The 25,877-nt window shown below is 43.6% G+C and overlaps 5 protein-coding genes and 1 long non-coding RNA gene across 10 annotated transcripts; 2 read left to right on the forward strand and 4 right to left on the reverse strand.

The window, feature by feature from the left end:
- Positions 1-240: 240 nt before the first annotated feature.
- LOC114800903 (ras-related protein rab7) lies at positions 241-1,813 on the reverse strand. The gene is made up of 5 exons (XM_028998777.1): positions 1,764-1,813; positions 1,421-1,547; positions 806-1,024; positions 610-735; positions 241-381 (listed from the first exon to the last, which is right to left on the reverse strand). The coding sequence occupies exons 1-5, from the start codon at positions 1,811-1,813 to the stop codon at positions 292-294; spliced, it is 612 nt and encodes a 203-aa protein (XP_028854610.1). The 3' UTR covers positions 241-291.
- Positions 1,814-2,359: 546 nt separating this feature from the next.
- LOC114801234 (uncharacterized) lies at positions 2,360-5,063 on the reverse strand. The gene is made up of 4 exons (XR_003751471.1): positions 5,035-5,063; positions 4,712-4,798; positions 3,961-4,078; positions 2,360-3,770 (listed from the first exon to the last, which is right to left on the reverse strand). It is a non-coding gene; the product is annotated as an uncharacterized LOC114801234 (long non-coding RNA).
- Positions 5,064-6,942: 1,879 nt separating this feature from the next.
- On the forward strand, positions 6,943-10,836 carry gata1a (GATA binding protein 1a). Its single transcript, XM_028998603.1, has 6 exons — positions 6,943-7,092; positions 8,321-8,543; positions 8,682-9,179; positions 9,630-9,775; positions 9,978-10,103; positions 10,189-10,836. Exons 2-6 carry the CDS (start codon positions 8,333-8,335, stop codon positions 10,456-10,458), a joined length of 1,251 nt encoding a protein of 416 aa, XP_028854436.1. The 5' UTR covers positions 6,943-7,092; positions 8,321-8,332; the 3' UTR covers positions 10,459-10,836.
- A 2,851-nt stretch (positions 10,837-13,687) lies between these two features.
- Positions 13,688-18,612, reverse strand: adnpa (activity-dependent neuroprotector homeobox a). Of its 2 annotated transcripts, none has more exons than XM_028998757.1 (4): positions 18,433-18,612; positions 17,198-17,310; positions 17,007-17,093; positions 13,688-16,598 (listed from the first exon to the last, which is right to left on the reverse strand). In XM_028998757.1, the coding sequence occupies exons 2-4, from the start codon at positions 17,303-17,305 to the stop codon at positions 14,160-14,162; spliced, it is 2,634 nt and encodes an 877-aa protein (XP_028854590.1). In that variant the 5' UTR covers positions 17,306-17,310; positions 18,433-18,612; the 3' UTR covers positions 13,688-14,159. The 2 variants fall into 2 exon arrangements, with proteins under 2 accessions (XP_028854590.1, XP_028854589.1); XM_028998756.1 differs by having other exon boundaries at positions 18,246-18,612.
- An 821-nt stretch (positions 18,613-19,433) lies between these two features.
- On the reverse strand, positions 19,434-23,801 carry LOC114800895 (DEP domain-containing mTOR-interacting protein). 4 transcript variants are annotated; one of them, XM_028998760.1, is made up of 10 exons: positions 23,411-23,801; positions 22,406-22,508; positions 21,829-22,007; positions 21,618-21,741; positions 21,279-21,457; positions 20,810-21,004; positions 20,521-20,649; positions 20,231-20,301; positions 19,674-19,778; positions 19,434-19,575 (listed from the first exon to the last, which is right to left on the reverse strand). In XM_028998760.1, exons 2-10 carry the CDS (start codon positions 22,486-22,488, stop codon positions 19,450-19,452), a joined length of 1,191 nt encoding a protein of 396 aa, XP_028854593.1. In that variant the 5' UTR covers positions 22,489-22,508; positions 23,411-23,801; the 3' UTR covers positions 19,434-19,449. The 4 variants fall into 4 exon arrangements, with proteins under 4 accessions (XP_028854593.1, XP_028854592.1, XP_028854595.1 ...); XM_028998759.1 differs by having other exon boundaries at positions 22,406-23,801; XM_028998762.1 differs by lacking the exon at positions 22,406-22,508 and having other exon boundaries at positions 21,829-21,928; positions 23,411-23,488.
- mafbb (v-maf avian musculoaponeurotic fibrosarcoma oncogene homolog Bb) lies at positions 23,641-24,965 on the forward strand. Its single transcript, XM_028998763.1, has one exon. It carries the CDS (start codon positions 23,830-23,832, stop codon positions 24,859-24,861), a length of 1,032 nt encoding a protein of 343 aa, XP_028854596.1. The 5' UTR covers positions 23,641-23,829; the 3' UTR covers positions 24,862-24,965.
- Positions 24,966-25,877: the final 912 nt, after the last annotated feature.

A 25,877-nucleotide genomic window follows, 5' to 3' on the forward strand; every position in this document is an offset into this window, starting at 1 on the left:
AAGACATTGAGAGCCTCAGGGCTCCATTGGTTCACCTTCGTGGTTTGGTTCATTTTTTTTTTGAGTAACAGTTATAATTCATAACTGTGAATTCATTATTCTTTAAAAATCAATACAATCAAAATGATACAGTATTGCTAAGTAAATGATCACAATACTTTTCCCCCCTGCTTACACTCCTTCATACTAGTACCATCCTTTGATGCTCCAAAGCAGTGAGTATTGCGATGAGAACTGTGCCTTCATTGGAACGTAATTGATTGCGTGTGAGTGACCTTCCACCGGTGTTGCTCAGCACTGACACTTGTCCTTGGGGAACACTTGAGGCTCTTCTTGGCCAACATGGATTTGGTCTTTATTCTCCACTGAGTGAGTTTCATACTGTGGGTAAAAATGTTCATGTACTTTGAACATGGAACTATGCAACCAGTATTAAGCCTAGTTGTAGCAGGCTAATTGTTTTCAGGGTTCGCTTAATGGAACATATTAGTTCGAGTCATATATTCAGAAAATACGAACCCTTAAGAGTTAGCCTACCATAGAAAAGCTTTGTTTTGATCCATATCAAACACATTTAAACGTTTGAATATTTCATTGTTGAGCACTTACATACTGACGTGCTGCTTTGGCAGCGTGTTGGAAAGGTTTATCTACATTGAGGTCTTCCTTTGCACTTCCTTCGAAGTATTCTGCTCCTGACACCTTGCACCATTGCTCAGCCTGTTTCCTGGTCACCTACAAGGCATAATTTCCACTGGTAAACCAGTTAGACTGCCACCATGCATGTATGTTCCCAGCCACAAACCTCTCGGTTTTCCAGGTCCACCTTGTTGCCCACCACTAGGAATGGGAAGCTGGCCGGATCTGGAGGATCTGCCTGGAGCAGGAATTCTTTCAGCCAGCCCTCCAGTGCTGAGAAGGAGGCTGCAGAGGTCACGTCAAACAGCAGGAGGCAGCAGTGAGCTCCTCTGTACAGGGCTGTGCCCAGAGACTGGAAGCGCTCAGTTCCTGCAGTGTCCCAGATCTGAAAGCATATAGATCCCCTGCATTACTTTCACATTCGTCACAAGATGCCCAGTGGTATAACACATTATTAGTTGCAGCTTTTTACATATAGTTACAGCATTAAGCAGATACCCTTAACAATCAGCAGTTACAGGGTCAGTGCCCCTAGAGCAACTCTGGGACACAATGGTAGTAAGTGGGGTTTGAGCCTGTGATTTTGTGGTCTTCTGTCTTACCCTCTAGGCTACTACTGGCCTAAACTCATGCCTGATGAAATGTTTCCGCATAGGTGACTGGATGCCACATATATATAAGTGTATATAAGTGACGCATCTATGTTGCTCATTTGTTTTCTTGTCAAATGCACTGATGCCATGGAGCAGCAGTATTCATTCATATGAGTTAACGGTTTTACCTGAAGAGTTACAGAACATCCGTCCACAGTCATTTCTTTACTGAGGAAATCTGTGCCTATTGTAGCCCGGTACAGGTTGGTGAAGCGGTGGTTGACAAATCGATTCATGAAAGAAGATTTCCCCACCCTATGTGCATAAAAAACAGACTGAAAAAGCTAAAAATTAATATACAGTATACTGCCGAATCCCATGTTCATTCATATGGACCAGTCAAAATAATAACTGGAAACAGGAATGGGCATTTTTTTTTCCCATTTTTTATTTAAAAAGTTTTTTTTTTTTTAGTCTGTACAGAAAATAATTAAGGCAGCAACAGTGATACACAACAATCCCAAGACTTACCCAGAATTGCCAATAAGAATCACTTTTAAATGGGGTTGCTTCCATTCCATTATGATTGGTAAGTGCAGTACACCAGTTCGAAATTCTCGGGATTACGAACAGCTACATGTTTTCTTCCTAAACCCGACGTGTGTATGAAAGCTCATGGCCATGCAGAGGTGTTCACTACACTTGCTGTTGACTAATGGTTAACCATTTTTATCAGTTTAAATGGCCAAGAGTGGCCAAGTCAAATAGGCGCGGCCTCGTCCACACACTTCCAGCAACACCATCTTTTTAAACATCTTGTTCTCAAACTATTCACGATGTACCGGTAGCGCAGACCCATTGAACTCGTTTAGACTCGCTTATTCCTTAAGTTTAAATGATTTATTATTGACTGTCACCAATACAGCAGTTGAACATGACATTTGTAATTCATTAAGGTTATCAGGAAATATATATATACCGCATTTAAAACAGGGTTGTCCAAATTAAAGAGTTAATTGCTGCAATTACGTAAAATGAAAATAAATGAACACTGTTAATACAGCTGCATTTTGTCATTTACACGCCATGACAACACATGGTGGTGGGCATGTCTGCGTGCTGGTCCGGAGCACACGAGCAGCAACCGATTGTTGTTTTTCGTTTGCAATAAACTCGCCCACATGACTGGCCAATGCATGCCACCTTCATCGCGGAAGTGACACCCTGTACCTGACACCCGTCTCTGCAATGGTTTAAAATATCTTGTTCTTAGTCTCGAGAATGAATTAGTTCGTTCTTAATTAGTTTAAGCAGCTGTGAATAAGTCTTAATAATAATCTCCTCCAGAGGGAGTCAGAGTATCACAGTTTTAGAATCTGACTTGTGATGTTTTCTAAAGCAGGGAATAGAGTTCCAGCTGTTTGATTCGTAAAGAATGAAATTAATTAAAAAAACAGCACCCAATTCTTTTTGTACAGTTACAATGATGTATGCATGTTTGTTTATGGTTCATATTGTGGGTTCAAATCCCGAGCCGCCAAGGTGCCACTGAGCAAAGCACCGTCCCCACACAATGCTCCCCGGGCGCCTTAACCAAGGGTGATGGTTAAAAGCAGAGGACACGTTTCGTTGTGGCACCGTGTGCTGCGCTGCAGTGTTTCACAATGACAAATACTTCACTTTCACCCCAGTTTCACCCCACGTTTTGTGGGATGAGATTTCAATAACAGAGAATTCCCAGTTTGCACACTTTTGTTTCTTCTTTTGTTTTCTTGGCATTGCATTGTTATTGTCAGTTATGTAGATAAAACATTTTTCAAAACCTAAATTAGTACTATAATCGGGACATAAACACCCTACATGTTTAACATACACTTTGTCATGAACCTGACCACTGGTGAAGAGAGGTATGTACAGTGTATGATATCCTGGCTGCTCAGGATCCCAGGTGACCTGTAATGCTATGTTGTCTCTGGTGTGTGTGTGTGTGTGTGTGTGTTTGTGCGTCTGACTGATGCCCTGTCAAGAGTGGTTGTTGCCATGTCTCTGAAAATTGCCTGGATGGGCTCCAGCATCACTGGAAATGTGAAATCATGTCACCACTCAACTGGTACATTTAGGTTTTGTGACAAAATAAGCATTTGTGATATGTAACTGAAATGCACAAGAACATTTAGCATTACACAATACATTTTATGAAGCTGCTGCTGCTGTGTGTCTTCATACAGTGTAGAAATATGCAGTGGATATGAATAAAAAGCCAGGACAACTTCTTTGCTATAACAAACAAAAATTAATGAACAAGAAATGCAGTAGGTGGTGGCCTAGCGGATAAGGAAGTGGCCCCGTAATCACAAGGTTGTCGGTCGAATCCCGATCTGCCAAGGTGCCACTGAGCAAAGTACCATCACCACACACTGCTCCCCGGGTGCCTGTCATGGTGTGCTGTGCTGCAGTGTTTCACAATGACAATCACTTCACTTTCATTTGACCACCGAAAAGTCAGGTCTCGTCGTCCAAGTGCCTCTAGAACAGCGTCTGACATAGATTGACAAAAGAAGAAACACTTTGCTTTAATAAATCAGCTTCATTCTTTTAGTTCAGACATGGTCAGGAATAAAACAATCACTTCCCTTTTTAGAGATCTTAATGAACATATCTTTAATTTACCTACCTTTACTCCTACCTGATTTAACACAATATTCCAGCAAATAACAGTGTTTCTCACCCCGGTATCAGCCATCATGAAACCTCATCAGATGTGAACTCACAGTAGTGAGGACAATGCATTTCTGAAATGTCCAGAAACATCTTCCTGGGATGACACCTCATTCATTTTCACTGGTCTGAGAAGTTAAGAAAGAACAAAGTACTTGGACTTGGTACACAGACTTTCGAACTAATGCAAAAATATAAATGCATAGCTTTATAAAAATGTAACAGTATTGTTTAAATTATGTTTTTATACAGTGAATTGCACCCATAACTCCAGACGCCGTATTCTGCATATCAGAAATGATAATATCTAGAAATCTGACATTTCACAGGGGGGTTAAAGGGAAAATGGTGGCATGCGTGATACAGCAGATGCCAGACAATATTCTTAATGTCTGAACTTGGCACTGGTCTTCTGAAATGGTGTTTTGAGCAACTCTTTCGTATAAACAAGGCAAATGGCTGCCTCTGCTTCTGTGGAGTAGTGGAGTAGTGAGTGTTGCTGTGGCAGCTCCATAAAGCAGATCATGTGGATAGTTCTGAACCTTGTCTTCTGGTGGGTGGGGTTGTGTTCTGGTGGCAGTTAGGGTGGGGGGACAAGGACCTTCTAACAGTTTTGAGGACCAAAAACTGAATTAACTGTGTGGAGGTGTGTGTGAAACGGACAAGAGAATCTTATTTTAAACAACATGCTGTTCTCTCCAATGAGAAGCTGAGATCAGAGAGCCTAAAGTTAGATGTTGGCATTGTGCTTCAGACTGTACCTGTGGGAACTGCAGCTTTGAGGTTCTTCTTGGATCCTTTTTCTACAGGAATCACCGGTGTCACTTTACCAACTCAATCACACTGAACTACAGAGAAGAACTAAAGCTAATTAAAAACGAACAAAGAACTAAATCCACTATATTCAAAAAAGTGCTGTACAACAACTCTCAGGTTGAGTTTATTGCAAAAAAGAACATTCTTCAACTTTCAACTTTGCTGTAATTAGTTTCTTTAGCAGATTTATGAAGTGCACAATTTGAACAGAATGCAATGTTCTGAACATGATGTGCTTAGATCCTATTCCACCAGTGGTTCAGCTGACCTGCTTTCCTACAGCTCTGGATGTTGAATTTCATGCAGACATTTTTAGACGTTTTTGGTCTGGCTGAGAACACAGTCAGTAGAGATGTGCCAAGTGACTTCCTTTTCATCAACTCTATCATGGATTGGTCTGGAAGAAGAAGTGTTTCATATTTGTAGTTTCATTCAGTAGGTAACTAACTACTCAAAAAGGGCGAACAGTGGATCCCTCCGCAAAAGTAACTACCAGTAAACGCTCACGAAGTGCAGTTGAACTGCTACTTCAGTTACATGTTGTTCACTACTCCATAACATTGGACACACACACACACACACACACACACTCCTTAGAGCCTTTTCGAGATTTTCTAATGTATTTAAATGTATTGTGCTGTGATACCCCAACCTACACCGGCTTTTAACATCAGACGTAGGGTTACAGTCAGAATTTTGCTGATACAACGAATATATGAATATAGTTACATTTCATGAATTAATGGTTTGCTATCTTGACCAGTCGTAATGTTTATCTTAAAGACCTAGGGATACTGGACTTATCTAATGGGTGAGTATCTGTCCCAAGGATCCTTGCGTTATCAGTTTGCTTTCAGTTGTAGCACTACGTAAAACAATTAAACGCCTGGAATTAGAGCAACATTAGAGAAGAAGTAATAAGGATCGGGTGCGAAAGAAATGAGGGGGAGAGAAAGGGGTGGAGCTCACCAATGACACTGGGCCGCTCAGCTGGCTGTGTAGTAGAGATAAGAGGCCTGCTTTCATAGAAAGATCGTTCTTTGGAACTGGAGGCCAACAACGACCCCCCCTTCCCCCCCGCAAAACACTCACACCCATTTTCACACTCTCGCCTACCCCCACCAGGCTCATTTAACCATGTAGGAGAGGGAGACATCAAAATTGCACGTCGACACCTTTGTTATTTTTACCTTTCGCACGATTAGGTCTTCCGTGAAGTTTTTCCGTTCTGAATGTTTCTAATACACTAATCCCCCCCCCCCCCCACACACATTTATGAATTGCATATTAAAGTGTATGTGTGTTCATGTGTGCGTATTAACGTATTCTTGTAAATGGGTGCTAATTTAGCTGCCTCCCCACTCATCTTGATAACCCCTTATCACAGCGCAGCAGCCAGGACATCCAGATACCAGCCACATCCCTCAACACCACGCTCCGTGCCCTCGCTGCACTAAACCAACTGTAAACCCGCTCGGCGCATCCCTCCCTCCCTCGCTCCTCCTCCACGCTCTTCCCGCCTGCCCACTGTTTCAACCTCGCGTGGCAGCATTACTGCGGAGGCGTGTCTGAAGCGGACGATGTTCAATTACCGAGGGAATTAAAACAGGCCGATGGAGTTGTGCACAAGTGTTCGGCTCTCTCGGAGGAGGAAAGCTGCCCACACTTTGACTATCAAATGCCACGCACAGTCTCAGGCCTGTGCATGGCCTGGCCATGCAGAGACCATATCGCTGCAGCATTTGTCCCTATTTGCATTACTGTCCCCACCGTCCACTGGGGAGTTTCACCACAGAGAGACCAATCCTTTGCATCTTTTTATTTGATTTGTTTTTCACCTCCTTTTGTCTTCCTCTCAAAAATCGTGTGCAAATGTTTTGCTTATTAATTCTGAGTCTGAGGTCAAGACCAACTTTTCGCAAAAAACAACAATTAGACAATCTTTAGTTCGACTATTTACTCATACTAGTTTAGTGTAAGGGACTTTATTGCATCTTATATGCTCTATCATAATTACATGAACAAAAAAGAATGTTCAGCAAACGGGCATGTGTGAGTTAGAATATGCTGTCTGACAGCGTATGGTCCAGCGTTAATGACATCGCACAGCATTGCAGGACCTGGAGGTGTGTCCTTCCTCATGCCTCCCTACCAACACCACCCATCACCCCCCGCCTCCACCTTTTAACTAAGTCTGTAGTTGTCAAAGTGCTAGAGATCAGTCACCCGGCCGACGCAGACCCCTGACTGCTGAGTTTCTTAACTTAACTCCTGTCCAACCTGCGCTCACATCGTACCTGTGGCAGCCACGTCCTCGGAAGACCAGGTAAGACTGCAAAACGCAAAGCCAGCGGCATTTCTACTGTATTTCTACATTTAGGCAACATGTGTTAATATGATAGTATACTCCCTTTCCATTACGTATGATACCATTCAAAAGATTAAGGATTGTTTATTTTAGGGACAAAACATGAAATATCATTGACAAAGTTATCAGTTATCATTGAGAAGATGGTACTTTATCTGTAACCCTCCGAGATTGATGCAATAGAACTAAGTAGTGTGTTATTAACTGAGATTTTTTGCATAATATAAACTTAAAAATATATGTTATCATCTTAGACCTTAATGCTCTGTAAAGAAAAATTAATACATGTTAAATACAGCTCCTTTACTTTACAAAAGTAAAATGGGAAATATCTAAATATAGCTTTTTTAAATAAATGAGGCTGAGCACAAAAATAAAATGCATTCAATAAAAAAAACAATTTAACTACTGTCTAATTTCTATAATAATTAGGTAAAAATATTAAAGTCATTTATGTGTATGGATACCACAGTAATTAAAACTACATAGCCTGAGCATATGTGAGATGAGTACAATACACAGCTCTCCCTCTCCTTCGCAGGCGTAATGTTCTGAGGTCTATTAAATTCACAGTGGAATATTTCACAGACCACAAATTTATCAAGATATATCTGTAGTCCATTACATATGAATGAATGTAAATGCGATTTAACCATATTGCATCTGTAATTATGTAAAATCGTTTTACATAATAATTGTATATTATTTACTTTTTTTTTTTTTTATCTGTGTTTGGTTTTTTTTCCCATCCTCTGTTAGTTAAGTGACAGCTACTGTATCAGGCACAGGGTCATGTATTTTTAGGGACAACTTTCAGCCACAACAAAATGAAGAACTTCAAAGGGAAGTCTGAGAGACCAAGACCACCATGCACTGTCTCCATACTGAAAATAGGCAAAATAACCACTAACTGTCCACTAACTAAAGATGTTCTACACAACTGACCAACTTTTGGTTTTTATGGTAAAACTGTAGTTATCTAGACCAGGGTATACGGTATACAACAGACATAAACTGTGAAGCTGAGCTGTTTTTTTTACAATTTGATGGCGGTAGTTGGCAGTGGCTATACTTGTGTCAGTAATACAATGATATACAGTGATATACACACTCACTGCTAATCAATAGTTTTGTAATCCAGACCATAACTGAAGTTTAGTCTTTTAAGGATCATTTGTTTCTACAGGGATACAAAAAAATGGAGCATTCATCTGACCAGCCTCGTTGGGTCTCACCGGCCCTGGTTAGCCCAGACCCGATGGCCAGCTTCTCATCAGAACCGGGCTTGCTTCCACCAGGAGAGGAGGCTGAACCATTCTACTCTAATCCTGAAACGGATTTCTCCCTGTCATCTTACTTCTCTAGCAGTGGCCAGAGCCGTGTCTCCACTGGCTACAGACACAGCCCAGGTCTGTCCTAATGTCCCTACACTAGAAATGAAATGAATACCTCTCTCTCATGGAACAATTTGACACCTTGTTCCATGTCAGAACTTACCCTTTCATAAAAGCACATAATATCATGTTTTTTTGATCTGTGATCCTCAGTTCGACAGGTCTACTCATCTTCATCCCTCCTCAATAACCTCCAGTGGCTCGACGGACCTGTGGGAAACTCCATGAGTTCCCCTTACACGTCTTCTTCATCAGCCTGGACGGGCAGTCCTTTCTCCAAGACCTCCCTTCACCCGCACACCTCGGCATCGCTTTATACCACCAGCACCACCTCCTCCTTCAGTCCCGCTAAAGAGGGTTTCCCCTCCCCCGATGGTGACGGCAAGGAAAGTCCCAGGCTGCAAGAGCCCCTGAAGTCTGAGCGCTTGAGCCCCATTGGAAGTGGCGCCGCCAACTTTCTCAATTTGAGTCCAGCCGGGGGTGGGGTGTATGGGCCTTCCACCCATTCTCACCTGCTGGGGCCCTATGGTTCCTATATGGCCTCATCTCAGGACTACGGGGCCCCCAGCCTGTACGCTTCACCTGGTGCATGGCTTAGCCCCTCATCATACTCTCCCAAACTGAGGAACAAAATGAGGCTCTCCCCACCAGGTGAGGACGACTTTTCAATCGGAATTTCTTTTATTAAACAGTCAGGATAGGGGTGTTACAATGTAAAACACAAGTGTGTCACAGGGGGAACTCTCATCACACGTACCACCTAAAACACAAGAAACACGACTTCTTCCAAAACCCTGAGTGCTCACAATCATGACCACAGCCAACACAAGGAAACAAGAGCATCTGAGCTCAAGTTGCTTCTCCCCTCGCTCGGTGCAGGAAATCATATACAGCGCGTCATAGAGGGAAACGAAACAAACATAGTGATGCTGAGTAACTGGTTACTCCTCTCTCACCTACAGACGTATCTGTCTTGTTTGAGTGTTTAGCTGTTTCCAAAACGTACTTGATGTTGCCCCATTGACACAGTTACAGAACAGTATTGAAATGTGACAAATCAGCTATGAATCATAATTATGCTGCGTGACATACTGTTCACAGAGGCTCGCGAGTGTGTAAACTGTGGGGCGACTGCAACCCCCCTCTGGAGACGAGATGGTACCGGCCACTACCTCTGCAATGCCTGTGGACTGTATCACAAAATGAACGGCCAAAACAGACCCCTCATCAGGCCAAAGAAGAGACTAGTAAGCATGGGTTAAAAACGGAGAAATGTGTTATTAAGAAGATATTATACAATGAAATATGAATACATGGCCACATTTACTTCGGCCCATACACTGAAATCATTTTGTTATTATGATATTACGATAAAAAAGTGCACTTTGGGAAAACATGTAGATGTTGATTTCCAGCATACTGACCCCTACTGTCACGGTGCTCTCGCAGATTGTCAGTAAGCGAGCGGGCACTCAGTGCGCCAACTGCCACACCAGCACCACGACGCTGTGGCGACGGAACGCCACTGGAGAGCCTGTGTGCAATGCCTGTGGACTCTACTTTAAGCTGCATAACGTGAGTGTTTCAAACCAACAACCTTTCTGTCACGTCTCTCTGCAAAGTCCGCGCGGGGGAAAAATAAACTGCTTTCCACCCACAGGTGAATAGGCCTCTCACCATGAAGAAGGACGGCATCCAAACACGGAACCGCAAAGTGTCCAGCAAGAACAAGAAGGGCAAAAAGAGCTCGGCAATGGAAGCATACAGCGACCTGGCCCACGCGACAATGTCCGACGACCACGGCGGCCATTTCTCCCTGCCGACCGGACCCCTCCTCTCCTACGGCCACAGCCCACATCTCATCTCCCCACCCTCCACCATTCAATACTCCCACCACCCAAACCCTGGGATGGTGCCCACACTGGTTTAAGGCGCCTTGACTGTGAACGAGCACACGTACCCGTAACCCTGCCGTATGTGCGGATTCAGTGCTCACCGGCGGCTGCATGCCTTTCTATATACGTATGTGTAGGATTTACTGACTGCCTGTTCGGGACTCGGGACTGTAAAAATTGTGCGTTCATATATACATATAATGATATAACGATGATAAGGCAGCGACTGCTATGCTGTGAAACTGACATTGTTGTACAAATTGTTGTATCATCCAATAGGGGCTTTTTTTTCCATATAAATATTTCTGAAAATACTTATTTCAGGTCTTTCTTGACGCAGTGGAATAACGAGGAAATTATATTTTTGTAAATAGAGAATGAAGCTGTAAATAAAAGTGAAAATGAGCATTAAAGTGCATTATTTTCTGACTTTGGGTGACGTTTAAATGACATCAATCATTTTAAGTCACTGAATTCATTTAAAACAATAAAAGAAATGAACTGCATTAGCATTTTTTGACCTTTAAAAACATTAACATCATAAGAGTGTCTCCACACTGACTTCCATTGTCAAAATGTAATAATGTCAAGTTCGAGATGTCTCGACTCGTACCATGCACCCTTTTTTCACGGCAATGGAAAATGTCACGACACGGTTGAGTTTTATACAAATGACGGGACACCTTCCATAGCTGCCATTCTTCAATTTGTAAATTGCATTTAAATGTTCAGAACTGTTTCAGGCACTGTGGTTAAGGCCACTCTATAGTGACATTGTAATCACCCCAAGTGCACTATAATAGCGTCTTTGTCCTGGCAGCTCGCGAGCTGAAGCTTTGACAGCAGCAGAACTGTGGGAACACCGGACATGCAAATTCACCACTTTCCATAAAGCTGCCGGAAAGTGACTTTTAACTTTTAACAAGCCTCGTTCTAAATATAGCAAGATAGATGAAATGTGCACAAAAACAAATATTATGAACGTGCGACAGCAAGCGATAGTTCAACACCGGTCTGTTGAAGCCCTCAGAAATAAAATCAGGAAGGTGGCATAGAGAGCAGCAGACAACACCCTGAAGATGACCCCGTGCGGGCGTACCAGGCTGAGGAGCAGGGCAAGGGCGCTTGCCGGCAGACTGATAACTTATCGCCGCAGACACACTGTCCAAACGCCAAGCTTGCGCTCAGACAGAACAAACTAAAGCCACGAGATTTTGGAAGTAGGCACAGATGACAAAATTCACACTTTTGTGCAGTGAACTGTTAAAAGAAGCATTTATTTTATTAGAAAGTTTTAATAAAAAAAACAAAAGCATATTAAGTAGATCACATGGATAAAAAAAACAATTCTGTAGTAGTTGCAAAATGTCGAAGGTGTGACATGAGTCGCTCTGCCCTTGGTCAGGCCATGTCAAAATACAGTAGCCAAAACATTTAAAGTAGTGACTCCAGCAAAGAATTAAAATATTACATTCAGACTCCATGTGCGATTGTAGGTCATGGGAACTGAACATACGCTGGACGTGATGTAATAATGTCGCTCAACAGAAAAAAGGCCAGCAGCTCATACGTTTGACGTGAAATAACTCCCGTGGTCCCTTTTTGCTGCTGTCTGGGCCTTCATACCATAGCTGCTCTTTTGAAGGCATTAATATGAATCTTTCATATTAATATTTTTTCATCTATTCCACCACATCACAAATGCAGTTGCACTGCAGTTTCTCATGGCCTGTCTTACCACGATTCAGGTTCTTGGGTTCTTCTGGATGCAGTTAGATCTGCTTTGTGTGTTTTTTTCCAGCACTTTTCCCCTTTTATTCGCTCCCCTTGCAGTGTCCGCATCAGGGAAGTGACCGCAGGACCCGTCCTGGCTATGAACATGCCCTTCAGAAGAAGGCTGACAAATAGGATTGCCTCTCGTGCAAGTTCATTGTTGTTCATTGGCAGATCATTCGTTAACGTGACAATTATGATGCACTTCCTTTATTTGCATTATATGGATTATTAAGAATTCTGCGAACAGCACTGTGGTGGGCAGAATCAGGACACCCTCATGGAGGGCGGTTCAGGTGAATGGGGGTTCGCGCTTTCTAATATATGAAAACGGCGCCACCTCCTGACAACATAGCAACTTTGACCAGGTTTGACATGGACTAATCTTACTTGGGTCATTTAATAATTAGTCACGAGAAACTTCCAGCAGACAGCGTTTAAGAATTCTGCCTAGATAGACCACCCTCAAACATCAGAATTATTAACAGTGTTATCTAGTACCAGGATTAGCAGAATACTTACAAACAGAAGATGAAAATGCTGTCTTAACTTCATTTTGTTCAAGATGATCATTTTCTCTTTAATGGTACTAGTCATCAGATGCACACAATAAACCGCAAAAGATTTACTTTCTCCTCAAAATAACTACATAGCATATAATATTCTACAGAGTCACACCTGGGAAATATCTAGCATTCAGTATATGAAAGATAAGTGCCAACATAACATTTTTGGTTTATACAGCACTCTACACGTTTAATCCACATTTGCCTTAAATATACATTATATCAGAAGCTCCTCCTCAGTAAGATTTGCTGGTACAATTGGGAGATGTTAACTCTATTCCCACGGTTACGGAATCTGATTTAACAAAATGCACTAGACCTATTAACTTATAATAGTTTCAGAAACAGTTGTGGTCTAGTACAGTTACAAGTTATTACCAAATGAATAACCACGATGCCAGACAAACAGTGATCTGTAGAACATGACGATCGTTTCATGCCCTTTTATTCAGAGTAGAAAATACCCCCTGACATTACATTTTTTTCGGCTTTAGTTGTCCCCTAATACTGTATCTGAAGTCTCTTTCCAAAATTCAGCCTTGGTGCTGCATTACAGCCACTTTTAGTCGCAATGAAATTTCCCCAGGACGCACCGTTGGTCCTGGGAGGAGGAGAGGTCTATAGAAGTGCACGGGCATTCAGGAAAATTGTCATCAACGCCTCCCTTTTTTTTTTTGCGTTGTGTCAGCAATTTTCCAGAAAAAAAATAAATTAACCCACTGGTTCTACAGCGTCTCACGTGATGTAACCGAAAATTGCATTTGTGCTCATTTTTTTTAAGTGAGCTGCAATCTCTGAAAAAGAGAAGAACATCTTCGCATAGAATTGTTTTTTTCAGCCAGGGATATGATATGATTTAAAAAAAAAAAAAAAAAAAAAAAAAAAAAAAAAAAGATCCCATACACCTGCCCAATTAGGGAACTGGCCATGTTTCATGTTTTTTATTCCAACAAAGCCAAACAATGCTTCAAACAGACATGTAGGTACAGCCTTTTTCAGTATCAACAAGGGTCGAAGCGATATTGGGATATTCACCGTAGATAATCTCCCTTCCAAATATTGATTATTGATAACGATTAATTAGGTGGGCAAACAAAGAAATGCTGCAGTTTTCAAATTTACTTAAGAGCCAGCTCAACACCATAGGTCCATGTGTTATCGAACTACTGAGCGGCTTTCATGTGCTTGTTTTTCAATCTGACAATCTAACACCATGTGAACTAATTGAAAATTTTTGGTGTTAGTGATGGTGGGAGAAAAAATTCTAACTGATAATACAAATACCTGCCCAACCCTAACTTCAACACTAAGTATTTGACGATAACATTTTATGAAAACATTAAGTTTTAGTCAGACAAAATTATTTAACAATATGGGGTAGAAAACGTGGACAATGTTCACCTACCCACCAGTCCCACCTCTATTCCCTGTCCCTCAAACAAGGCACCTGGCCTGCAGCCATTTTCATCGATGTTCACTTTTCCACGTGACCACGCACCGTCAGACAAAGAGCCACCAAGACTCCCTGGTGTCTCTCGAGAGGAATGGGCCCTCTCCTGCTTCTCCGTCTCCACGAGTATAGCTGAACTGTGCAAAGACACTCCTGGCTGCTTAGAAATATTATCCTGGGCAAAACATCCGTCGCTGGCCCTTGCTGCTGTGGTAATCGGCCTTTCAGAGTTACTTACAGATATAATCTCAACATCAGAGTCCGAGTCAGAAGAAATGGGCTGTTGGTAGGAGTCAGGCCTTGGTATCAAGGCACTTTTGCTCTTCAGGCTTTTTGGGCCTCCTCGCACAGTCTGGGGCATCCACAGCTTTGCTCTTGACGTCTTCGATAACTGCATCTTGTCTTCCACCGTTCCCTTGAAGTACCATTCCGGACCAAAGTTCAGGCAGTGCTGGACCTCGTGGACAATCCGCATGTTAAAGCCAAACAACACAACCGATCTCCTGCTGACGAAATCTCGCTCGCATGAGCGACGGCAATTGGCGAAGTGGCTGGTGACATCAGACTTCCAAAGCCAAAGACTGGCAGCGAGCTTCTCCATCTCCCGCTGGGAGGGATACGGACGACAATTGAAGTAGGCTGTGAGAAAGACCTTCCGGGCCTCATAAGGTTTCTCAGCGTGGCCTTTAGGGTCCAAAGCCAAAGTGACCGGATCCTCTGGATCCTCCACAAAGACCGTGGGGGTGTACGGGTTGAGGTCTACCACTTTCCTCTTCTTGGGGTCGGAGGAATTGGCGGTAGTTAAACCCCGCTTAAGGGTTCCCACACCAGGGCTGTGCAGGCTTGTGAAAGGTTTGGTGACCTGGCCTTGTCTACTTATGGTGGGTCTAGCAGGTCCTCCCTGACACTGGACCATACCTCTACAGTGAACCAGGTGCAGTGTGATGGTGGAGGCTGTCATTGTGCTAGTGTAAACGCCAAGGCAATGGATGCACTTGAAGGTCATTTTCTTTTCCACGGGGTGCAACGTCTGGATAACCTGATGCCTCTCACGCAAGTGAAGTGCCAGTTCTTCAAATATGGGTCCTTTCAGGATGCTAAAGCAAAGCGGACACACCGTCTTGCCAACCTCAGACTGGGGAAGTATCTGGCAATCATTTTGGTGGTCTGGCATATTGACTTGGGCACTGTTTGCTGGGTCTGGTGAGGTCTGTGTATTCACGGGAGGGTCCTTCATGTTGTAGGTAGTGACTATCAACTGGACATTCCTTGGTTTGTCCAGCTGGACCGTAAGCTCGAACGTAAGAGGAGCCTCACCAGGTACATCTTTCAAGTTTCCTTGGAAACAATGGCGTTTGTGTGTCACAATTTTCTCAACTTCATTAAAAGAAACATGACACACTGGGCACGACACTCCATGGATCAGCAGATGGCTTAACAGGGTGTCGCTGGGTAGGTAGCGGTTGCAGTAGAGACACTTGCTAGTGAAGTTGTGGATCTTCATGATGTATTTGGCCATCACCCGCACTTTCTCAGCCTGGTGTTCCTTCTCAAAATGAGCGCTGTACGTATTCTCAGGAAAAAGCTGACTGCAAACCGTGCAAACCTTCCATTTTTGCGTTTGAGCAGTGGAAACACTAGGTGGCTTTTTAACCACCTTGCGATCGCAAGCACCAAAAACCAGTGCGCCGGTGGACAGCTGAACACCCACAGGAACGTGCTTCGGCTGATCAACCCCCTGAAGCGCCCCAATTTTGGGCATTCCTAGGCGACTGACTTGCTGTGTTGCCTGGGAACTCCAGACATGAACTGGTGTAACAGAACCTGCATGAGGATGGGGTCTGGACACAGGAATGTTTTTGTGGCCGATCATCAAAGTCACCTGGCGGCCGAATTTCTCATGGTACTCCACAACATGCTGCACCAGTGCTTCATAGCTGTGTGGGGTAAACTCACAGCTCTTGCACTTGATCACATTGAAGGGGTTAAACAACCCGTCGCTGTTGGGCATGCTTTCTGGGCCTGTGGCGATGTACGCCGTGGCCAGATGCTGGAAGTGTTCTCTGTAGATGTGCCGCCGCACAACGTTGTACAGTGCGTCCTGGAACGAGCACCTCTTGCAGTAGTAAACTGACTGCTGGGAGCCATCCTTAACTCCCATCTGTCTAGCCTGAGACTGGTGGTGCGCGCTGTTTGATGCATGGAAGAGTCGGACGTGAATCTCCAACGCCCTCTTGTTCCCAGTATACATACAATATGAGCAGTTAAGCAGGATTCGCTTCTCATAGTCCTCTCTGTGCACATTGCGGAAGTGGTTCTTGTAGCCTGAGAAGTACTTTGAGGCAAACGGGCACTCTGAGCAGCAGAAGAGCTTTGACCTATAGTCCTATATGCACAATGACCGCAAACAGAAGAAAAAGAAGGAGGGGAAAAAAAAAAAAAAAAATTGTACAACATTACACACTTACAACGAGAATAGGTACGTAATAAAAATTAAAAAGGACAAATGGATATACTAGCAAGTTAACCTATAGTACAACAGAATTGTGAACTTGCTGTATCTTTTTAGTTTAGTCTACAATAAATAAGCAGGACTAATCTGCTGCTACGTTACACAAATATACACATATGCAATGCGTGTTTTAGGATGAGCAACGGGAGAACGTATACAACAATGCTGAAAAGGGTTTCTTTACCAGTGACAAATGTCTTCAGTTAAACTAGCATGTATGTGTTATTCAATGTATATGTATTCAACTGCTAAATAATATATTCAATTCACAAAACACCGTACCTGCGTTTTTTGGGGATACCACGGACAAACATCTTCCCAGCTAAAACTATTCACATAGTTGTCATCTGGGCCAAATTCTTTGAAATCCTATGCATGAAGAAAAAAAAAAACATTACTTTACTTTGCTCTAAGCACATGGTCTTAACCAAAGACCTAACAAAGGTTCCTATTATTTCTACAGATCCACTCACCTCAACATGTTCCTTGCAGTACTCCAGACCAATATCACTGAGGACCTTCTTTACCCCCTTCCTGGCCTTTCGAATTCGGCCCAGGTTGTTCACCGGTAGCTGGAACATCTCTTCTGCGTGAGAACACATGGAAAGAATGGTTATCCACCTTTAATTTGACACTGAAGCGAATGCACATGTAATCCACAACCTGCTCGCCTGAATTAACGCATGCAGTATTGCTCATGTTGAGATGCAAGGGTTTATTGTGAAGACTAAAGTATTACAGTATTACTTTGCTAATGTTATTTTGTACTCCATGAACTACAGGACGGCTTTTCCTGAAATCGTGATCAAATTGTGTTCTTTGCATGACTTCACCTGCCTCAAATCAGAATCACACAGAATATATAAACATAAAGATACTTATGCACAAAAACAATCCGAAACAGTCTGTAGAGAAACAGGTGCTAAACAAATGTAATCGTATGGTTAATTAAAATAAAACCAAAGCAACAAGTGAGGTCTGGACCTTTTTTGGCGACGATGAGCTGTATTTTCTGTGCAACTCCTGCTTTAATACAGCGGCTTCACGGTAGTAAACTGTTCATTCACAAGACATCCGCCCGTCCGCACAGCGCCGAGACGAAGACAATGGCGCGAGTAGCGCGAAGTGATGTTAAAAGGCGTTCACAAGAAGCATCGGAGCGCAACTTAACCTACGAGGCCAGAGAATTTCGGAAACGTCAAGAAATCAATTATAAAAAATGGGTGCAGGTTAAAAAAAAAAAGAAGTCAAAGCTACAGAGCTGCTAGTGCAGCTCCCGTTTAGCTCAGACGATGTAGCTTAGCTTAGCTAAAAAAACAACAACAACATTTAATGAACCGGAGAAGCCTCGGATGACCAGACAGGTAGGAACTAGAGTGGTGAAGTTTATCCCCGACTTCTGGCCGAAGTTAGAAAAGTTAATTCTTTTCACGATACGTGATTAAGCAACTGGGGACACAGAACAAGCAGCGTGTCGAAAAAAAAAAGTGTTTCGGAAAATACAGCTGCGGTTTTATCTACCTCCACTTTCGGGGGGAAAAACCCAACAACAATCACCGGGCTACTTCACCCCGCAGGGACCGCGCTCCATCCGACCCGACGGGGCAGAGCAGGGCAGCGGCTCCGGCTTTTATTGTGTCCAGCCCGCAGCCGCGGTCGTCCTCCGCATAAACTGGGCTGCCGGCGATGCCGCGCGGCTCATCCTCACCATGTGCCTCCCCGCGAGATAAGCCCGGAAGGCCGGGGCAGGGCAGGCCGGGTCCGGCCGGCGCTAGCTGGCGTGCCGGTCAGTCGCCGACACGGTCATTTGCGAACTGCGCGGGCGGCAAGTTTTCTATTATCTCGGCCCGGGCCAAGCCTGACTAAAATGGCGAATCGCGCGGCGGACGTGACGTAACGTGACGTAACGTGACGTGCCGCGCGCGAGCAGAGGAAGAGGGTGCGCTTTTTTTTTTTTTTTGCTTTTTTATCGGTCTTAGTTGTCATCTAATATTGTATCTGAGGTCTCTTTGCGAAGTTCAGCCGTGGTGCAGAATTAGAGGCACTTTTATCCGGTCATACAATGCAAAGATTTCCCCACGACGCACAGCTTCGGTGTCTAATGAGGAGGAGTGCGGTCTCTAGAAATGACGTTATCAGCACGTTCACCGACCATAACGTTTTGGCCCGAACAGGAATAAAATTAACTACTGCGTCTCCCGTGACAAAAAAAATACATTGTGCTAATTTTCACATTCAATCACTGAGCAATTGGAATGCTTCGCAAGCCATGATGGTCGGTGGGGTTACTTTTTAAGGGAGGGGTGGGAAATTCTCTGGGCAGCCCAAAAAAGAGAAACGGGAGGTAACCGTTCCCCTTATGACGTCACAAGGGGGACAAATTCCAGATTCGACCATCTGAGCTGCCACTCTCTGAACGGCGAAACCAATGACCAAAGCACTCTTTATGCCATCACCATTTCTAGCCACTGCAGGACAATAGACAGGCTAGGGGGACTCCTGTTAATGATAAATAATCTCACAATGTGAAATTTATGATATTGAAATGTTAAGATTGCATTTTCATACATTTAATTATTAAAGACTTTGATAACAATAATACAATGTTGAATCAGTAGTAAAAAGATAATCAGATGAACCTTTGAGATGAATCTAAGTAGTATTTATAACATATTGTTAAAACATATTAACATATTTTTAAAAATCCCAGGAACCCCTTCTTGAGTCAATTCACAGGCTCCATCACCTCGAGGACAACAGTCCGTGGGCCGGTCATCACCAGCCTAGTGAGAGTGCGATAGTCCATGTGGAGAACGCTGAGGCTGTTCACCTGGCACACAAACTGGCGCACCTGTGCAAGTCAGAAGACAACGATGAACCCGTGCATCTGTACTGAGAATGTGTATTATGTTTTATTATTATTATGTTTATATGTGAATCAATGGTCACCTTAACTCCTGCTGCTGCAGCAGGACTTCCAGGGTCCACAGCCTGAATATAACAGGGGGACTTTCCCCTAACCACAAAACCCCAGCCCATAGCGTCACCCAAAACCTAGAAACACACACAAGGGCCTTATTGTCAAAGCACTACAATAGATGTAATCTATAACATCATGCTAGTACACGGTTGAGCAGGCTACAGCCTATGGAAAGAAACCCTTGCTGGTTTTATATTGAGGTGGATTATTCCACCTCAAAAGTCAAATACAAAATGTGCCAAAGCACACACAACACATCTTTTAACTATCAGATTATTGTTTAATCTGTCAAAACTGAGTGCACAATTTTGTCTCCTGACTCATTCCCTGTTTACCAGTTACAGTTTCTGTCCACATTATAAGAAATGACCTCGGTTACAAGACCAAACTAAACGTGAAGAGAGATTTTATTCAAGAATTCTGATTCGCACTCTCATGAATCTGGCATTCCTGAACATATGCAATGCAATACATCTTATCAAAGGCTTCAAAAACTAATTTGTAATGTCCAGAGATTAAATTTTACCGTTAAGACTCTTTTCATGAATGGAGCCCCAGGAGACAGCAATTCTTCACAAGTCACATGTCTCTTCAACACTGTCAACCCAGAATATTAATAATTGAGAAACTCTTATTAATATTTAAGAACTTCTTATGAATTGCTAATAATGAAAATGAATCTTTCTCATGCTTATTGGTCAAAATTGGGCTGAATTCCAAATATGCATTGTGTCACATGACATTTATCATGGTTGCCAAATAAATGGCGATGTAACTGATTTAACTGACTGACGTCTGGGAAAACTGGATCGTTACCAGATTTGGGGTTGCACCTCAACAAAGGGCCTGATGCAGCGTTACAGTAGCTGTGAAGATGCAACTGTAGACTTGTGGAACTGCCTCTGCGTCCTCCACCAACAGCCTTCTGTGGTTTACTGGGCTGACCTGAAAACAACACATGGCCAGAAACTGATGTACATGTGAGCCAAAGGTCACGCTATAGTGCTGACGTGTTAAAAACTCTCAATGTTTGAAGCAAACATCAGTAGTTTGGTTTAATTTGATATGAATCCGGTCCACTTTAGATGTTTTTAGACGCATATACCTGATAGGAAACTTTTGGATGCGATCTCGTGTACAGTGAAGGCACTCTCATCTTGGTTCTCTTGTGTCTGGAATACCTCTTTGTTCTCCTCATGCTCGCTCTCGTTCAGCAGTTCAGACAGACATCTGCGTCGCCGGAAGTTGACACAGAACTGATACAACAGCCCGCTGTCATAGAAGTGATGTGTCAAGGAGACTAGTGGGACACAAATAAATATATTAAATAATAAAATTATTTGAAAATTGTTTGTCAAGCCACCCACAGTTTTCAACATGGCCATATCTGATAACAGGATCTGTGGTGGATGTTTAGTGTAAACATAATGTCATAGAAACATGGAGGCAGTGGCATATTGTGACCGTGGGATAAAGGAATATGAGCTCGCAACAACATGTTACAGTTTCATGTATTAATGTATAATACATATGCAATACATGCAATAAAACAGTTGACATTGCTGTCAACTCACCGTGCTGTATAATCCCATGCTCAAGCAGCGCATGGCACAGCTCCAGGCCCTGCCTGCGACTCTGCACCTCTCCGTTCTGTAGGAGCCAGTCAATGAGCTGGCAGCCCGGGAAGGAGTGCGGGTATGACGCGCCCCTCTCCTCCCTCAGCTGCATTACCGAGTCTCTACTCGTCACCAGACTACAAAAATATTAGACAGTCATATTAACTGGACGCTGGGCATATAACTTCATATGACTTTCGGCTGTTAATCTACTTCAGCAACTTATGAACTTTTACAGCTGTGTTTAAGAACAAGTATCATTTTTGAGTAGCACTAAGCTTCAAAATGAGTTCTTACTGTTCATAAAGTCCTTGCCCTCGCATGAAAACCTTCACTTCTGTGTTGAAGGGAAATGTTCCATCGTCCTTTCTAAAGCGATACTGCATTTTAGCGTCCTTGAACACAAGCCGTTTGTCACAAACTGATAGGAAAGGGAAAGAAAAACACTTATTCTGTTGAAAGGGTGAAAGAAAATGAACAAAAACATGTTTGAGTGAATAGTGTTTACCATGATGCACAATGTCATGATCCATCAAGTGCTGCATGAGTTGCACGGCGATATCACGATCAGGTGCCTCTTTGTGGATGATGAGCCAATCCACCAGTTCCTGCGCCACAAAGCAGTTTGGGTAGGTACGCAGATGGTACCGGCGGTCTTTTATTAGTTTGTTGTCGTGTAACCGCAATCTGGGCACAGACAAGGGTCAAAAATATATCCAACTCATCAAATGGCCTACATAATCCCAGAATTGTAAAATTACTGGACTCTGGAATTGAAATCCTCCACTGGATTCATATTTTGATAGTTTTTGCAAGATGAATTGTTGCATTATTTGTCACTTTTTATCCAGTTCTAAAACTTAAAATAATCTCAACTCTTTTAGTGGCAACACTGTTAAAAGCAAGTTAAAAACACTGTTCTTATATTAATATATCTTATATATATCTTCTTATCTTAATATTAATATATGTACAGTATAGTGAATTACCCTTAAACTGTGTATCTGGACATAGTCAGTGTATAGTCATGATATAAATGATGGAAAATCTTTTTTACTTCCGTTACTCGCACTTAACAAACATACCTGAGTTGTTCTCCTGCAATCATGACTTCAGCCTTGTGATGCCGGGCCATTACTTTTCTTTTAATGCTCCCCGTTCTTTCCATGATTCCTGCCCTTGCTCTTCCTTGCTCAAAATGACATCCAGTTACCAATTATAGGAGGTCTGGGTATTTACCAAACACTCTGGAACCATAAGTGACCACTTGACATGCTGAACAATGTTGTGTACACAAACGTCTCTCTCTCTCACTCACTCTCTCTTTTTTTTATTCTTTACACCTTCTTTGCAAGAAGAATTATGTTTATTGGTCAAGTTTGTTGCACACACACACATTTAATTTTTTTTTATGTTGATGCCTCTTCTGTGGTATAATGCTGATGTTGATGAAAAATGCATTAAACCATACAAATGTGTATCTTATTTATTACAGTATGCTGGCGTTCCACTAAGGATGAGTCCCTGCCTTGCACCCGACTCCAGCACCCACAACCATAATGTGGTATTGAAGTGAAAATGAGTGAGCAATCTTATTTACTGACGACAGACAATACAGTATTACCTTTTTCTACACTTGCAAAAGTGATCTCCAGGCTGTTATGATTCTGTGAGACACTGAAGTCTATGACCCTCAGAAGCGAGAAGCAACTCGTTCCCACTACTGCCACGGGATCGTTTCGCATGTTCGCCACTAGATGTCAGCACTTGGTCTCTTTCTAATGTAGAAGCTACGATTAATTATATTCCAGTCATTCAAACCTTTCACCAGGTTTCTTTTTCATTTAAGACAACAAAGTTTAAAGCTAAAGATAGCAGATTTATCAAGATGTTCATTGAAAGTGTTTCTAAAGTGAACAAAAATATGTTATGTGTGTATATGTGTATGTATGTATATATACATAATACTATATAATAGGTTAGATTCAATTACTTAAGGAAAAGCATAATTACTGTCTGCTGAGATTTGTATTTCGTTGACATTAGTGAAAACTACGTCACGTCAGAGCGTAAAACACGTGAATGTTTACCGCGCCATTTGCATGGCCTCGCTGTCCGCTGGTAAAACGCTGATGCTTCAGCTCCCAGCTTCTGTTGAGGAATGCCAATTTGACTAACTGGAAACTGCCAGTGTGGAATGCGAGCGCATGCAAATCGGCCGCGGTTTATTGGGGGGCTTGTGGGCGGGCCTGAGCCCGCGTGACGTCACGGGGCCCGGCGCCATAAGAAGGCGCGCCGGCGCTGGCGGCGCCGCACAGCGATGCGAGGCGGAGAGTCGGTCGCATGTCATGTAACTGAACGCGAGTCGCGTCTCTGGTCTGTAAACAAGGCTTCGTTCACTTTGCCTGCAAGATAGAAATACGTCTTGCGTTTTATTATTATTATTATTTTTAAAGGTTCAAGAACGTCGCATGTGATAAAAAAAAAAAAACACAGAGGGAAGAAAGCCATGGCGACCGAGCATCTCATGGGCATGCAGAAGAACCCGGCGGGGATGGATTACACGGCTTCGATTTCGATAAACGACTTCTTCAAGTTTGACGTGAAGAAGCAGGGCATGCTGGGACTGGAGCGCTCCTTCATCCCGCCGTGCGGCCAGATGCAGACTCCGGGCTCGGTCTCCACGACTCCGATGAGCACCCCCTGCAACTCCGAGCCCTCCTCGCCGGGATTCAGCCCCGCCGCGCAGACCGGCAACCCGGAGGACTTCTACTGGTCCATGCCCGGCGGCGGCTACCCGGCGCACCTCGAGGCGCACGGCCTGGGCCAGATGACGGCGGAGGACGCCGTGGAGGCGCTGGTGTGCAACCCGGTCCACGAGCAGCTGTCGTCCCCTCACATGCACGCGGACCTGGGCTTAGACTACCGGGCAGCGCAGCACTTCCAGCCTCAGCAGTACCACGCCATGCTGCCCCAGTCGGGGCTCCTTCCGGGTCACCCCGAGCCCCAGAACCTCGTGCACTGCAAACACGAATACACCGGCCAGCAGCATCAGCAGCAGCATCAGCAGCATCAGCAGCCGCAGCAGCAGCAGCAGGCGACCATGCCGCACATCCACCACCAGCCGCAGCCGCCGCAGACCCGGCCGGAGCGCAGCCCGGGCGCGGAGAGCCGCTTCTCGGACGACCAGCTGGTGTCCATGTCGGTGCGGGAGCTGAACCGCCACCTGCGCGGCCTCAGCAAGGAGGACGTGGTGCGCCTGAAGCAGAAGCGGCGCACCCTGAAGAACCGCGGCTACGCGCAGTCGTGCCGCCACAAGCGCGTGCAGCAGAAGCACGTGCTCGAGCACGAGAAGACGTCGCTGGCGTCGCAGGTGGAGCAGCTGAAGCACGAGCTCGGCCGCCTGGCGCGCGAGCGGGACGCGTACAAGCTCAAGTGCGAGCGTCTGAGCGGCGCGGGCGGCGCGGGCGTCGCGGGCGGCCGCCGGGAGGCGGGCTCGTCCGCCAGCGACAGCCCGTCGTCGCCGGAGCTCTTCATGTGACTGACGGCGAGCGGGGGGACGTTCTCGAGTCCAGATGAATGCATTCGGAGAGGGGGATTTTAACGCAACGCAATACGCAGATTTGTAAAAAAAAAAAAAAAAAAGAAATTTGTAAAAGCATGTATCTTATGTTGCATTCAACGCCAAAACACTTGAACTAAATACTTGAACATATCGTTTGCTCTCAAAAAGACTTTTTTTTTTTTTTTTGCCAGTATATTCTGATCTTTTATCTCCGGAATATAAACGGCAGCATTGCAATTCGTTTTTAATCTGTGGTATTTACTCAGGATGGGTCTCCTGCTGGATTATTATTATTATTATTATTATTGTCTCTGTTGAGGGAGTACGTTTCTCAGCGAACAGCTCAGTATGCAGTGAGTTTGCTTTTGTGTTTTAGACTTTCTTTCTTTTTTCTTTTTTTTCTTTTTGGATTTATTATTATTATTTTTTTACCTTTTTGATCATGCAATCACATAATTATTGATTTTTCTATGTTTGTCTCCTGATTATTAATATATTTTCCTATTAACTGTAAAATTAATAGACTAAAATGAGCTGATGGATTTTGTTCTTGTCCTTTTTGCCACCTTTTAAGTCATTTTAGGAAAAATAATAATAATAATAAAAAAAAAAACATAACTTTATGCTTGATTTTAGTCTTTTTGGCATCCATTTGCACACATTACACCAGGCTTTCGCGATCCTGCTCCCATAGGTGCCCTCTGACCAGTGCTGTGTTAGGATCAGCCAGGTTATGAATGTGGCAGGTTGAAAGTGCAGAACACATTCTGCCAGGATACCACTGCATTGCTCCACGAACTATATTACTTGCATGATGTGACAGCAAATACAACACAACCGATCATAATCTGAGGACCACAACTTTAATTAAGTGTGATAGAAACGCCTTGATATGGAATGCATGGAATATGGAGAGATTTAGTAAAAGACTTGGGTTTTTGATACTGTAGCATGTATTACATATCTGTGAGGCTTGCACATTTCCAAGGGCA

This window comes from Denticeps clupeoides, chromosome 12, assembly GCF_900700375.1.
Source record: "Denticeps clupeoides chromosome 12, fDenClu1.1, whole genome shotgun sequence".
NCBI classification, from domain to species: domain Eukaryota; kingdom Metazoa; phylum Chordata; class Actinopteri; order Clupeiformes; family Denticipitidae; genus Denticeps; species Denticeps clupeoides.

What these genes read in the sequence shown, in the direction of transcription:
- gata1a (XM_028998603.1), top strand. Translation starts at nt 8,333, where the DNA reads ATGGAGCATTCATCTGACCAGCCTCGTTGGGTCTCACCGGCCCTGGTT. An exon ending in TGGCTACAGACACAGCCCAG is followed by an intron (nt 8,544 to 8,681) that starts GTCTGTCCTAAT and finishes TGTGATCCTCAG; the next exon opens with TTCGACAGGTCTACTCATCT. An exon ending in TCAGGCCAAAGAAGAGACTA is followed by an intron (nt 9,776 to 9,977) that starts GTAAGCATGGGT and finishes GTGCTCTCGCAG; the next exon opens with ATTGTCAGTAAGCGAGCGGG.
- LOC114800903 (XM_028998777.1), bottom strand. Translation starts at nt 1,813, where the DNA reads ATGGAATGGAAGCAACCCCATTTAAAAGTGATTCTTATTGGCAATTCT. An exon ending in TGGACCTGGAAAACCGAGAG is followed by an intron (nt 736 to 805) that starts GTTTGTGGCTGG and finishes TATGCCTTGTAG; the next exon opens with GTGACCAGGAAACAGGCTGA. An exon ending in CCAAAGCAGCACGTCAGTAT is followed by an intron (nt 382 to 609) that starts GTAAGTGCTCAA and finishes TTTTACCCACAG; the next exon opens with TATGAAACTCACTCAGTGGA.
- mafbb (XM_028998763.1), top strand. Translation starts at nt 23,830, where the DNA reads ATGGCGACCGAGCATCTCATGGGCATGCAGAAGAACCCGGCGGGGATG.
- adnpa (XM_028998757.1), bottom strand. Translation starts at nt 17,305, where the DNA reads ATGTTCCAGCTACCGGTGAACAACCTGGGCCGAATTCGAAAGGCCAGG. An exon ending in ACTGCAAGGAACATGTTGAG is followed by an intron (nt 17,094 to 17,197) that starts GTGAGTGGATCT and finishes CTTCATGCATAG; the next exon opens with GATTTCAAAGAATTTGGCCC. An exon ending in GGTATCCCCAAAAAACGCAG is followed by an intron (nt 16,599 to 17,006) that starts GTACGGTGTTTT and finishes TTGTGCATATAG; the next exon opens with GACTATAGGTCAAAGCTCTT.
- LOC114800895 (XM_028998760.1), bottom strand. Translation starts at nt 22,488, where the DNA reads ATGGAAAGAACGGGGAGCATTAAAAGAAAAGTAATGGCCCGGCATCAC. An exon ending in GGGCAAGGACTTTATGAACA is followed by an intron (nt 21,458 to 21,617) that starts GTAAGAACTCAT and finishes ATATTTTTGTAG; the next exon opens with TCTGGTGACGAGTAGAGACT. An exon ending in TCATGAAAAGAGTCTTAACG is followed by an intron (nt 19,779 to 20,230) that starts GTAAAATTTAAT and finishes GTGTGTTTCTAG; the next exon opens with GTTTTGGGTGACGCTATGGG.